At 37.8% G+C, this 14,220-nt stretch overlaps 1 protein-coding gene across 6 annotated transcripts in view; it reads right to left on the reverse strand.

Moving 5' to 3' along the window:
* si:ch211-191a24.3 (tensin-3) overlaps positions 1-14,220 on the reverse strand; it is a 42,309-nt gene that overhangs the window by 17,672 nt on the left and 10,417 nt on the right. For all 6 annotated transcript variants that reach the window (XM_054789470.1, XM_054789469.1, XM_054789471.1 and 3 more), the window contains exons 3-5: positions 13,996-14,147; positions 12,081-12,177; positions 9,701-9,769 (exon numbers count right to left, since the gene is read on the reverse strand). In XM_054789470.1, coding sequence (XP_054645445.1) covers positions 9,701-9,769; positions 12,081-12,177; positions 13,996-14,147 — 318 coding nt within the window. The remainder of the gene's footprint in view (positions 1-9,700; positions 9,770-12,080; positions 12,178-13,995; positions 14,148-14,220) is intronic.

Genomic DNA, 14,220 nt, shown 5'->3' on the forward strand with positions numbered 1-14,220 from the left:
TGTTGACTATAGGGGTGCTAGTTCATGTCTACAGGGCTCTAACAATGCTAAAACCATACTTACAAGGTTGTAAACACATTTTCTATGCTCTAACTACGAAAATATACCATTTATGAATAAGGAATCTTACATTGCGGAAATTCACAGTTGGGTTTGGAACTGCGATAAATGGGGGATTACTGTTTATAGAACACGCATATTTACAAACTAATTTCACTGTTATCAAATAAAATGATCAAATTGGCCTTTGTTTAGTAGTATTAGAAATTCAAAAAAATGATTTTGTTAAATTAGATTTTTTCTTTTTTTTTTTTAGCACAAATTCAAAGTGTTGACACTTCTGTATGTTCTTTTAAAACATTCAAGCTTGTCCATTGTTTTCTACTCCCTTGCACAGCTCTGAGTGAACACAAAGCCTGCTTAGTTTGGGTCGAAGCTCGCTAACCCACTTGTGTTCAAGCCAAGAGGGGTGGGCGGATCGATCCAAATAATGATAGTATTGATACCCAGGGTAGTATCAGTATCAGATCAATACTAGCGTGACGATATTTGTCAGTTCTCTCCTCTGTTCACAAATGTCTTATTGTTACCTTGCACATATTGTTATATTTATATATTATAATATTGTTTACAAATAAAAACTCACTTCAGGGAATAAGCTCTCAATGGATTTGAATGACAGCCAATAGTAGTCTTTACCTTTGTTGAATTATTTTACACTATTGACTTCATTTTTCCGGAAATTCATTGATATTCTCATCACTAACACTATATAGTACATACACACATATATAATCCTACCCTGTTTTTCTGTTACTAAAATACAGTAAAAATGGTCATATTTCAGACATAGTCGCAAATGGTGATTAAGCATGATTGACGCAAAAAAACTGTGACTTTTCTGATTACAAAATTGAATCATTTAGTTAGTTTAGTTTAGTTTAACAGCCCTAATTTCTATATCGTTCAGTTGTTCACAAAAAAGTAAAAAAAATACACGTAGAAACGAGTGAAGAATTCTAATTTACGGCTGCTGTTTACGGTTAAGGAGAGACTCATGATGCACTACAATCGCTTTATTAACAAGCAGAGATGACATGCAATGAACATTCACATAACAGCTGCTGTCGGCCTTTCTACACTGCTAACCTGCTGCTAGTACTCAGCTAACAACTACTACTCTAGCCAGCTGACATCATACACGTCACTTCCCACGCCCCGCTCCTTAAAGGAGCACGTAACAAGTCACAGATATTGTGTTACACTTCGTATCTCGTCTTTTGAATGCCTTATGTCTATATTTTCATTCATTTACTTGTTTTGATGCTTGGAAATTTTTAATTTAGGCCATGAATACGCACAATTTGCTTAAATATGCTTTTTTTTTTACTCATAATAGACCATTTTCAACCACAAAAGAGCCAACATTTATTAATTAATTGAGTTTTGAAAAAAATTACAGAGAGTGAGGGCATGATGTTCGAACCGAAGATGTAGCGAGGGACGGCCGTATGTCAGTATTTTGGTCTGCCACAATAATGTAATGAATTTAAAGGAAAATACCTCAAAGTGAGCGTTTTTCTATGCAATATTTAGGTGAGATTTCAAAAAGAGATTAATTAGATCAATTAATTACAATCATAGTTTATTAATCTCTTTTTTTTTTAAATCTCGACAGCACTAAGTTAAATGTGGAGTGTTATTACGGCAGAGTCCCTAGAGTCACACAAAATCCGACGCTTTATTCTGACTTTAGAGCGTCAACAGAGGTGCATCACAAAACACAAGCAGGTCGTTCCATTATGCACTGACAGGGTAAGCTCTCAAGAGCACACGCCGGATATGCGAAGGTCTTTCAAAAAAGTAGCACAATGATTACTTTGCCTCACACCAGCATCTTAAAAGTCAGCTGTGTGAACCGCTACCGTTGGTGTGCATGCATTCTTTTAGCCAAGTGACTGCTCCGAGTTAGCCCTACATGAGAATGCAATGAGTTTTCTGTCATTCAGTAAAACTCAGTTAAGATCAGTGACTGCGGTGCCTTCCCGCCAGTTTCTATTCAAAGCTGTCAAGTGTAGGAGGCATGTGCCAACCACATTCCTCTGCCCTCACTTGGTGTTTGGACAGCCGGCTTTATCAACTCAGCTATGGGGCAGCGATGAGATCAAGTTATGAGGCAGCTGCAGAGGAATAATAGCCAGCGGAGAGCCGAGTCTGAAGGGTAGGAAAAGTAAATGGAAAGTATAGTGACATCACTGCATTGTTGACAGATTGATGTTTATGGGTGAATATATTATCTTAGTCAAGGATAAATCAATATAATAGCATATTTAAAAATAACAAAGCATAGTCATTCACTACATAGCTGAGGGGCAGCGCGAAGCCTATGTTGATGTTGAAGTAGATTACTTTCAAATTCTAACCGAGATATTTAATATATTCCACAGAAAAGGGTCCGGACAATCGACTTTTGTAGCTATTCAAATTTCCTGAGACGTTGCCCATATGGTGAAGTAATCATCACTTTTTCTTCCAAAGTACGTTTTAAGGAAAAGAGCCAGTGCTCGGTCTATATTTTACAGGACACTACGATCATGCAAACATTGAATAAAAACTACACCTAACTTTCCTTTACTATATGTAACATCACAGATATTTGACATGAATGAGTAGTATTTTTTTATAAGAAAATATCACTAATGTGCTCTGCATGCTCCACTTGGTGTGTGGTATATCCGCCAACAATTTCCTGAAGGCATTAACGGGTCTGGGTTGTTGTGGGTTGTGACAACCTGTACAATAAAATATATTACTATATAGGAAAAGAGCAACTCTGTTGCACTTAGAGCCACAAATGTAATAAGTAACTGCTGCTGTGTGTACTACACAGAATGGTAAATTGCACTGTTTTGAATGCAGCTAGTGCTTTTGTGCTGTTATGTAATAAAAAAGTGAATATACCAAAAATGTTTTTTTGCGGCTAGTGCAGTGCTTCTCAAATAGCACGGCGGGCCCACCTGGGGGGGCGTGGCGAATTGTCAGAGGGGCATGCGAGGCAGAGGGAGTACTTTCAATCTTAGGGCACACCTGCCAACATGTACAAATTTTTTGTACTCAACATGCAATTTGACGCTTTGACACTTACAAGCTTTACTGCTCTCCATTTTGTTGCATTTTGCTGGTTTCAGTTTCGAGTTCAGTCTGTACAGTTCAGATAAATAAATAGATATTATCGCGAGGGTAAAAACATTTCTGTCCCCTAGTGGTGGCATGACAGAAAATAACCACCACCATAGCGACTGGGCTCGTGAGTCATTTGATGTTCCGCTATGTAAAATACAGGTCAATTTTGTGACACTAACTGATGCTGTGAATGACCTTTTCTGACCTCAACCACCTCAAACATCTTTGGGCTGACCTTGAACAGCCAGATCTGCTCGTCCGAAATCAGTGAAGTCTGACCTCAGAAATGTTCAATTGGGCAAATGGCCCAAATTTTCCACCGAACAATCTCTTTTTTTTCATTCATTTACAGTTCCTGACCATAGTTCACACATTACAGTTAATCCCCGCACATTTGAGATTCAGTATTCTGAAAAAAAAAGACCAAACGCCGTTTTTTTAGACCTTTTTGTAGACCTTGTAGATGCAGAGAAAAACATTTGTTACTTTTATTTTGGATATGTTGTCTTTCGAGTAAGCCTCACAAGCCTAAGGCTGAAAGATACTAAAACCTGCCCAGTGTAGGTCAATATATGCTAAACCGTCTAAACAAACCATCTTTGTGTTATCGGTGACCAAGCAAATGAGTATAATATCTAAGAATATACTCAAATCTCTTAAAAACAATGGCCCCTGGGCCGCACTTTGGACACTCCTGCAGTAAATAAACTACTATCCAAAAAATTAAACAAATCCAATCAAAAACAAGTAATCACCTAGACATAGAAAACCTTTACTTGAATGGGTTTTGCATGTGAGTGTGTTTTGGAAAGGGGAAGGCCATCTGAGATGAATAAATGCAAAATATGTCTGCAGACTTGGAAGACTGAGGGTTATTTCAGTGTGTACTCCTTTCAAATCTCAGGCATGGACAGACCAAAAAAGAGAATAAAAGAGATGAATAACATAAGAGACATGAGCATTTACTTGTACATACCAAGAGATGCAGTCATGATGTGACACTTAATAGGCCAGTTTCCTGTTTGCCCACAGATCTCCTGCTCTATGCTTCTCTCTGTTGTACGCTGTAGCTTCCAGTGTGAATGAAACACTCCCGTTATACTTGGTCAAACTTTCTTCTTCTCTGGGTCACTTCAGTACGCTAAGAACAATCTGGATTCTGTCTCACGCCAGCTATTTATCAGTTTGTTAGGTCGCCATGGCCAATTTCTTCGTCCCACTGATGGAAAAATAAGCTTGTTGTGACACCACTCGCCTTCTGTGTTTCCACGGGGGGAGGGACACAACGAAGGGAGAGAGAGGTAGAGAATACCCCCACCTCCAACCTCTTCATGCCTCCCTCCTCCTCTTCCTCTGACTGACCACGGAGCATTGTTGAGTCTGGGCAAAGACTTCACACCAATCAGAATGGATTGCAGGGAGGTCAAAGGTTACATGTGGTATTTTATGGACTAAAGAGAGAAGAGGGTGGCAATCGTGGTGGTTGTTGGCGTGGGGGGGTTTCATGTGGGCGTTTCTATGGCCTCTCCGTCAGGGTATGTGTCCACTCCTACCATCTGCTCGCAACAAGCAAGGGGTGGGCGATACTGCAACTTTGGCATCAATACGATACAGTAAATACAGAGCATGTATTGCCAATGCCGATACTGATACCAATCATTTTTACTTAAAATTTTTCACGATCCTTGAATGAATTTGTGATGTTGCCAATAATGTCTTGATCATGATTATAATCAGAATAAAACAAAGGACAGAGATTTTAGACAAACAATACACTGGAATCCATGACCCCTCTAACATTCATTAGCATTCAACACTCTTGATATTTAATGATGGCCGGGACAGTCGAGCGGTTGAGAGCAAAATAGAGGCCAATATTGGTGTGCGTTTCTTCTCTTTCTGAGCTTTTTATGATGTTTGTTTTCACTTTCATGGTAAGGGCTTTCCTTTTCTTTGGCGCACGGCCGCTTGCAAGACATAATGAACTACAAAGTTAACAAATGAGCGATTAGCGTTATTCTCCTCGGTGCAGCTGCGCAGGCACACACTGCATACTTGCCCCATGTGTGCTATTACTAGTTTTCGGGTCGCGTGCTTACGGACCAAAATTAATTAAAATTAATTAAGAGGACACATATTAGATATATATTACTAGGTATATAAATATGAAATACTGTACATATTATGTAGAGATACAAATAAATATTACATTTAAAGGTATAGAGAGATTTTACAGATGGATTATACTTTGGCCTATTATTACTCAAAGATATGCATATTTAAGCAAATTTTACGTATTCTTGGTTTAAATTTAAGATTTTCAAGCATAAAAATGGCTAAATTACAGAAAATATCAAACCAAGGCATTCAGAAGATGCATTCAAAGATGTAATATGTGGTACTCTAGACTGGTCACAATGTGTCAGCAATGTTATATTGATGAGACAATAGCCATCGGAGGAAGTACGCTTTTCAGAAAAAACAAGGAACTCTCCCAACTTGTGAGTCTATATTGTATCTAATTTATGTCTAATATGTCTTATTTCCTGTTATTACGTCTACGATATCGGGTAATAAGAGTGTAAAGGTGACCATTGGGATGTTATTTCATGTCTAGAGGGCACTAATAATGTTTAAACCCGTATTTAGAAGGTTGTAAACATGTTTTCTATGTTCTAACTACGAAAATATTAAATTTATAAATAAGGAAATCTACTTCATGGAAATTCACTTATTTCAGTCGGGTCTGGAACCAATTAACTGCGATAAACGAGGAATTTCTGTACATGAATATAACAATATCAACACTGTAACAACATAACCAATAAATCACAGATATTTCTATAATAAACATTGAAGAGAACTGAAAAATATTGCTCTCATCACACGAGTATCGATCTGATACTGATGCTACCCTTGGTATCGATACTATTGACATTTGTATCGATCCGCCCACCCCGAACTTCAAACACAGGGGCAAAGGCATGCAGGCATCCATGACCATGTCTCCTGCCAGGAGGCTAATCTGAGCACATCATAAATTTCACCAAAAAACTCCTGGCTGAACTGTGTTGCATTTACCTTTGTTTCAGTGATCAAATGTTCCTTGTTTTTAACCCCTTCAGCCCCTTCAACCCCTTCTGCCTGCTTATCACTTTAAAGAACTACACTCATACATATGGGATAAAACGAGGAATGTTGAGGAATAAAAAATATGTAATGTAATGTAATGTATCTCGGCCACACCCTTTGACATTCTCCCTGACCTTTAATCCCTAAGGTTTCAGACAGTCAAGTGTTTGTCTGAGCGAACCATCTGCCTCCAAAGCTCAGTTTATACTATTTACATTCCTCTGGCTCAAACCTGCTTCTGCGAGTCGCTTTCACAGGCACACACGTACATAAAAAAGGGGAAGTTATGTAACAAAGTGTACCTTGTGACTGTGATACCTCACTATGAAGACAGCTTCAGAAAAAAACAGCAGCAATAATGTCTGGATTGTTGGGAAGATGAATGATAATATAAGAGTCATTCTGTATGTTGACTGTCTCTGTACTCTGTACTGTATGTTTACATACTCTTATTATATACTATATTATGTACTCTTACTTTTTAATATCCATGTTATTAGTCATTCAGAGCAGATATTTCATTGTGAAATTAATGAGTATAAATAATCAGGTATTACAATACTTATACAGTCATCCCTCATTTATCATGCTTAATGGGGTTCAGACGTGACCGTGATGAGTGAATTTCCACAAAGTAGAATTCCTTATTTATAAATTAGTTATTTAGTTAGAGCAAACCTTTACAACCATATAAATACATTTTTTTTAAAAATAATTATAAGAGTCCTCTAGACCGGAAATAACACCCCATAGTCATCTTTACGCTCGTATTACACAATATAGTAGACATAATTAACGAAAATAAGACATAATATAGAGCACACATGTTAGGATTGGCGGAGTTTCTTGCTGTTGGTCCTTGTTAATTTCCAGTTTCTGCGGTGGCTGTCTGATCAATGAACATTACTGACACCTAGTGACCAGTGTACAATACCACACATCACGATGTCTTTGAATGCGTCTTTTTAATGGCTTATATTTTTATTTATTTTATTTATTTATTTACCATTTTTATGCTTGGACATGCTTCATTTTGGCCAAAAATAGGTAAAATTTGCTTAAAAATGCATATTTTTTTACTAATAATAGGCTAGATTCAACCACAAAACAGCACGATTTAGAAATTATCTTTGTGATAATACAGTGGAACTTTGCTGGAGGGTTCAGCCCAGTCATCACTTATCACTTCTTGCATCGCCACAGCCTCAGGTCATGTTGTGATTACAGTAATCACTGTAAACATGACATGAAAATAATTGAAATGCCGAAGCTAACTGTCCCAACGGGACAAACAGATTCTTTCCCAGACTGTCATCTGGCTTTTCAGTGGTAAACAGGAAGCGGTGGTCTCTGTGACTAGAGAGTGGGTCGTTGTTTTCTTGAAATAGTTCAGCCCAGCCATTTGAGAAAAGAACCATTCCACTGCTTCATCTCCTGATGCCTCTATGCTCTTTCTAAATATGTACAATAAACAAACAGAGGTACCCTTCAAAGGATTAATCTAGCTGCACACAATACGTCAAAATACCATCATACATATCAAACTAGATTTGTTATTAATAAACAGCTATGCGTCATATGCAAAGGTCAGACTTGTCATTGCATAATATACTGCATTTATAAATACATGTATGACTGAAATCAGTATGAGTAGCACAGTGGAAGAATGCTCCGTATTGCTGCATCACTTTGCAGTAGACGATAGTAATAGTAATGGTACAGGCTGGCGACCCCGCCTGTCGCCCGAAGTCAGCTGGGATAGGCTCCAGCATACCCCCGCGACCCTAATGAGGTACAAGCCTCACATACATACACAGGCCTGTCACGATAACACATTTTGCTGGACGATAATTGTCCCACAAATTATTGTCAATAAACGATATTAGTGTCAAAACTATTTTGAGACCATTTTTTTCATTAATGTAATGATAATAATATAGGGCATAATAATGTGAGTACAGAGTATCAAAAGCAACTTTCATTTCTCAAGAGTAATTAACATTGTAATTGGAATGTCAAGAGCTTTTAAATAAAATAAATTAAACAAACAACATAATAAATGTAAAACCAAAAAATATGAGAAAAAATCACTGAAAATCAAATGGACTCTTAGTCTCTTTTAGTAAAAATTGCACTTAGATAAAAACCACAATAAATCACAATATTTCTGATTTTGAATCAGTGTCACTTTTGTTGTTTTCAAAAAAAATAAGGGAGAAAAATGCTTTTATATCTTATTTATAAATTTGAGCAATATTAAGATGGGTGAGTGGCTGCTTTGCATACATAACATTTGTTTAAATATGCATTTTTTGTACTAATAGTGGCCATAGTCAACCACAAAACAGCAATCATTTATGAATTCATTTTTGAAAAACCGTGATAGAGGAAGCGATGCTCGAAACGCAATGAAGCGAGAGACGACAGTAGTCCTGAGAAACAACTGATATACACTCATACACAGAACAGCTGAAAGGCAGCACATGCAAGACAGCACATCGTATCGTACACATAAACGTAGCATAGTTGGCATATGGCATTGCTGGTGTGTCTAACTCAGCCTGGGCATTATGTGTGTAGGAATGCACAAGAAGTTTGACTTCTCAGTGAGTTTCACCATCATCTTACACTGAGTCAATCAAAACAATCAATCGGTTATTTAGAGTCTCTAATAACCTAACCAACATGTTAGTGTACTGAATTAGCAAGATTACACAAACCAATTTCCACAAAACTATGTCAGCTGGTGGCGTGAGCAGCATTACCTAACCATTACAGAAACTGATGTTGAAGTTGTGTGGCACATACCGCTCACCCTTTAGGCACTTGTCCCTCAGGATGTCCCAGCAACAAAAGACCCTCCCCTCTACCCCTGTCCCCTCCCAGAACAGGATGTGAGTGGACATCCTGTCAGCAGAGGTCTTCCTTTATCACCCAAATATATTATTAGACATCCAAGCATCAACTGTTCTCCGTGAACCTTAAGATCTGCTTTCCAAACAACCATCACGCCAACCGTGAAAATAAATAAATAAATACAAAGACAAAGTCACAAGCAATTGAAACTATAAGATCCAAATACTGAAACCACAGAACAAGACCTTTCTCTCCTTTTACTAGATTTACCAAAAACAAAGTCATACCCACATTGCACACCAATAGCAACAACATACTTGCCAGGTCTGTGTGTGTGTGTGTGTGCGTGGGTGTGTGTGTGCGTGTGCGTGTGTGTTATGCCAAGAGAACATTCCAGCCAGCTCTTGAACCCTGTCTAGCAGCCAGCAGCAGTGGATGTTTGAGTTCAACCTTCCTCAGCAGTCAAGCAGAAAATCCATTCTACATGCTGGCACTTCTGCATATATAAATGCTCACAAAGAAATTGTACCTTGTGTCCAGCTGTCTTTTCCGCACTGGCCACCAGTCTTGATGTGAGAAAACTCAGAAAAGTGTTTCACTGGGAAGGGAAAAATGAAACAGATACGATTCCATCACATACAAATACAGTACCAAGAGCAGAGGTGTCCAAACATTTTCCATCAAGGGCCATATCTGTAAAAATCTATTTAAAGTGGTTGAGCACATCAGTTGCATGTTATTTGTACCGTTTGACAGCTTCTTGTCTTCTTCAACTTCTTTCTTCTCTCATCTTTTAACCTTGTATACAGTGGTTACCTTGCTAATCTTGGTTAGCGTCATTATTTCGTTCCAAAATGTCTGACTACAACCAAAATGGATGCTGACCAAATCAATTTTTCCTGTAAGAAATTATGTAAATCCAATTCATCTGCTCCAGAAAGCCAAAAATGTTAACACAACACACAATTTTATAGTTTTACATGTATAAAACGTATAAAAATGCATATAAACACATATAAATGATGAATGAAAGGGATAAATTAATACCTAAGGTTACTTTTACGCTCACTGAAGACGTGATTCTTGACGTGACTGTTCCCAAAGACACGTGGCAGCAAGATCAACAGCTTCCTCTTCAATACCGCCTCCCTGTTTTGCCATAGTTATTTTTAAAATTCAATAGTGTTTCTCACCTAAATAAATGAGCCAAACAAAGTTGCAACTGCCAGCAGTTTGATAAAGAATGTGGAAAACACCATTGAATTGAAGAAATAACGAAGGTGGTGTTAAAGAAGGTGTTGATCTCGCTGCCACATAGTGTCTTTGGGAAAAGTCTTGTCTTCAGTGAGGGTAAAAGTAAGCTCAAATGTTAATTTATCCCCTTCGTTTGTCTTTTTTACTATTGTTTTATGGATGTAAAACTATAACTATAATTGTAAAACTATAAAAACTATAAAAACCTGTTTTCTATTAACATTTTTGGGAGTCAACCGCTGATGGCAACATAGACAGGCAACATAGCTGACTTTGGGTTCGGGTTGCCATTTTGTTAGCAAGCTAAGGATGCTAACAAGGACATTTGTGATAAAAATACATTAAGAACACAGTTGGACTCATGTCGTGTATTAATAATATGACAGGATGTGGGCCATATAGTATGCTAATCGGAGAATGTACACAACAGAGGCAAAACTCTGACAACCAAAAAACATGCTAACAAAACAGACACTAACCAAGGTTCCACTGTATTTGTATTTTTAGTGTGACCCTAATTGAATTTTTTTATTGGGATATAAGTCATGGTCCTATAAAAAACATGCTGGGCCAGACTTTGGACACCACTGAGTAAGACCATGTTGACAATGACTACATTACATACACACAATATTTCAGTATTTCATATATTTCATATATATATATATATATATATATATATATATATAAAACAATATATCTGTTTACATGTCAATCAGCATATTCGGAATACTGGTGGTCCTCGATTTGCGGCGTTCCAAGTTTCAGCGTTTCATGGTTACGTACGTACGCACTACATAACGTACAAAAAGAAAGAGAAGTAGTTACATGCCAGTGGCGGAGTAATAAAAAGGGGGATAAAAACATTGGCAGACTGGCAGAGTAACACGTTGCTACACTGAGAGAAAGGGCACCATCACTTTTGTTCTTTTTAGTTAACTATTTAAGTTTAATCTCGATTATGGCAGATTTGTCTGGCGGCAGCGCATAAAAGTGAAAGTGAAATTAAAGTTAGACATTGTAAGACGCTCAGTGAAGAAATCAACACTGGTTTCCTGCCCCGTCCAAGCTGCTGAAACATGTCGACCATCATGAAGGAAAAAGGAGCTGCTCCTATGAAATGGACAGTGATAAGAGTATAAGCAGTGTAGTGGTCTCATTAGTCTCTCACTTCTTCCTCCCAATAAGATCCGACTTGCACCAAAACTCAAGTTACATCACAGTCTAATAACAGAACTCACACGTAACTCGAGGACTACCTGTATTGTTGGTAATAATGTCATGATGTCAGAAAAAACGTATTGTTCTTTCCACTTGCCTTTATTTTGTTGCCTTGGCGGTTTCGCTTCAAATGCTGATTAAAACCATGAATTATATACTGTACACATTATCAACAGTTACAAGAATGGACAATCTGAGCAGTTAGCATGCACACTTCCGAATGTATATTCCCGTTGGATGTATTTTCCGATGTATGTGTTTACCCATATATGAACTAATAAGCCAGGGGTTCAAATTGGGTTTGACCTTGATTTGGAATTAGAAACCTGAAAAAGGTGTCTTGTTTGCATGTCTCAAAGGTTTTCTGAATATTTACTATATTCTGCTTAATGCAGGGATATTGTGTGTGTGTAAACATTGTGATTATCTCTTACCATACGGTGTTGGCGGAGACACTGGGAAGGCTGGAGTCGTTGGGACAAATTCAGAGCTATTGCTTGGTCCACTGTTGTCTACACTCTTTAACTTGTGCTTGAACAGATAAAGCAAGGAGGAGGGAATGGGACAAGGGAAACCAGGATCAATAATTCTTCCACAGTCATATGAGGCGATAAATCCACACACACCAGCAGATAACAGTCTTGTGACGTGTGTGTGGGTACAAGCTGTGTTTGGAGTAAACAAGACTGTCTATTCAGGCCAGCCAGCTTTAAGAATAAACAGAAAAAGCACAACTAAAACACAATAAGAAAAGAGGGAAAATATATCTCTAACGTCAATCTATTGTGAGGGGAAACATACTCTATTTGAGTTAGTTAAAAACAAATCAACCTTACAACAAAATGACCAATACATAATCTTTATGGCAGTTTTTAGCAGTATTTGATCCCCCCCAACCAGCAGGAATTTTGAGCCCCACAGACCAGTTATGTGCCCATGAAGCACACAAATTAATCCTGTTTCTTCAACAAGATGCTTGATGGAGAGCACCGGAAATTTGCTCTGAGCTCCATGCTCACCAGATCTCATCATGTGGGGTAGGGATGATTCTGATCCGTTGTAATGGATTGAGATTCATTTATAAACTTATTTAATTTGATGTTTTTTACAGATTTTTTTGATATCCTGTCTCTGTCTGTTCAAATAAAGCTACCAAAAAATGTGGACTGTTAATGCCTTTGTAAGGGGGTGAACTTAAGCAAGGGATCAAATAATTATTTTCCTCACAATAGGTTTAACTTGCAACTTAATTAATGTTAAGGCATATTCTTCCCTACAACATAGACTAAGGATCTGTTTTGTTAAAATGTTGGTGCTAATGCTTACATTGACATAATTAAAGACGTAAATTCTCTAAAATGTATGTGTGCATGCACGAGTATCAGATTGCTTTATGAATAGCAAAGAACCGGGTTGCGTGTGTGCCGCTCAAGATAATGTTCTTGATAACATTTCTCCAGTGAAGCATTTCCTGATACAGTACCAGTGAACATTACTCTCATAATTCAAATTTTTCAACCCAAGTACGGTAAATTGGTGTACTTCAGTGTACTGCCATTTTTGCGAGATCCTTGAAATTTACCTCACTGAACTCACTGTTCAATCAATCATGAGCTTCATAATTCAGAATAAGGTTAATGCAAAGCCTTTGCTTCCTAAAGGCTTTGAAAGCTCAAGAACACATAGACCATATTTTTACAAAGACGATCACATTTTAAAAGAAAAAGTAATACAAGTAAGAAAAGATAGAAGAGTGTAGTGAGTACAAGTATTTAGAACCCGGTCGATGTACTGGATTCATAATTTCCGGTCAGCAGCAGACACGGATCACAGTTTTATTTGGATTTGGATTCATACTTTGTAAGGAGGTTAAGGTGTTTTTCCACGGATTCAATGTTGTTTGAAAGACAGTTTACAATTTTATTTGAGATGACCTGTTGGGACAACATTCATGGTATACAGTATAGACTGTATAGTAGCGCAATTGCAGGATACCCAGTAGGTTACATTGTGATGATCAGCAACCATGCATTTGTAGTTTGAAAATAATACACACATTTTTTTTACTACTACAGTATATAGCAGTGGTGTGCAGTCAGGTCCAGCAAGGCCTTCTCTGCTGGCCTAACCATGACCAGAAGCACTGGCATACATTTAAATTATACTAATTTATTTCCGACAGTCTATTATCTTCATATGTATGTACTGTATATGTATGTTACATTATTTTGTCCAATCAGATTTCAGCTTCTATTTATTGCCACATCAATGTAATCAGGAGTGCTGGCCCATGTCAAATAAACTGGCGTTTACTGTATAATTATTTGTTATTGGGATACTAAATGTTACCTGTGATGTTAAGAAAGGGGGACTGTCGATCAAGGAGCCCCCAAAGCAGTGAGGTCCTCCCCCTCTTGATCCTGGACCAAAACAACCAGGTTTTAGCATCCAAAGACTTGAGTAGTCAGTCACGTCGCTGACCTGCTTCTGCCGCTTCCAGCCTGAAAAGGAGTAGAGAGATAAAACCAAGGGTGAAGGTGGGGACAAAAGCAATGTGGAATCAGTCAGCCAGAC

Source organism: Dunckerocampus dactyliophorus, chromosome 10 (genome assembly GCF_027744805.1).
Source record: "Dunckerocampus dactyliophorus isolate RoL2022-P2 chromosome 10, RoL_Ddac_1.1, whole genome shotgun sequence".
Classification (NCBI taxonomy): domain Eukaryota; kingdom Metazoa; phylum Chordata; class Actinopteri; order Syngnathiformes; family Syngnathidae; genus Dunckerocampus; species Dunckerocampus dactyliophorus.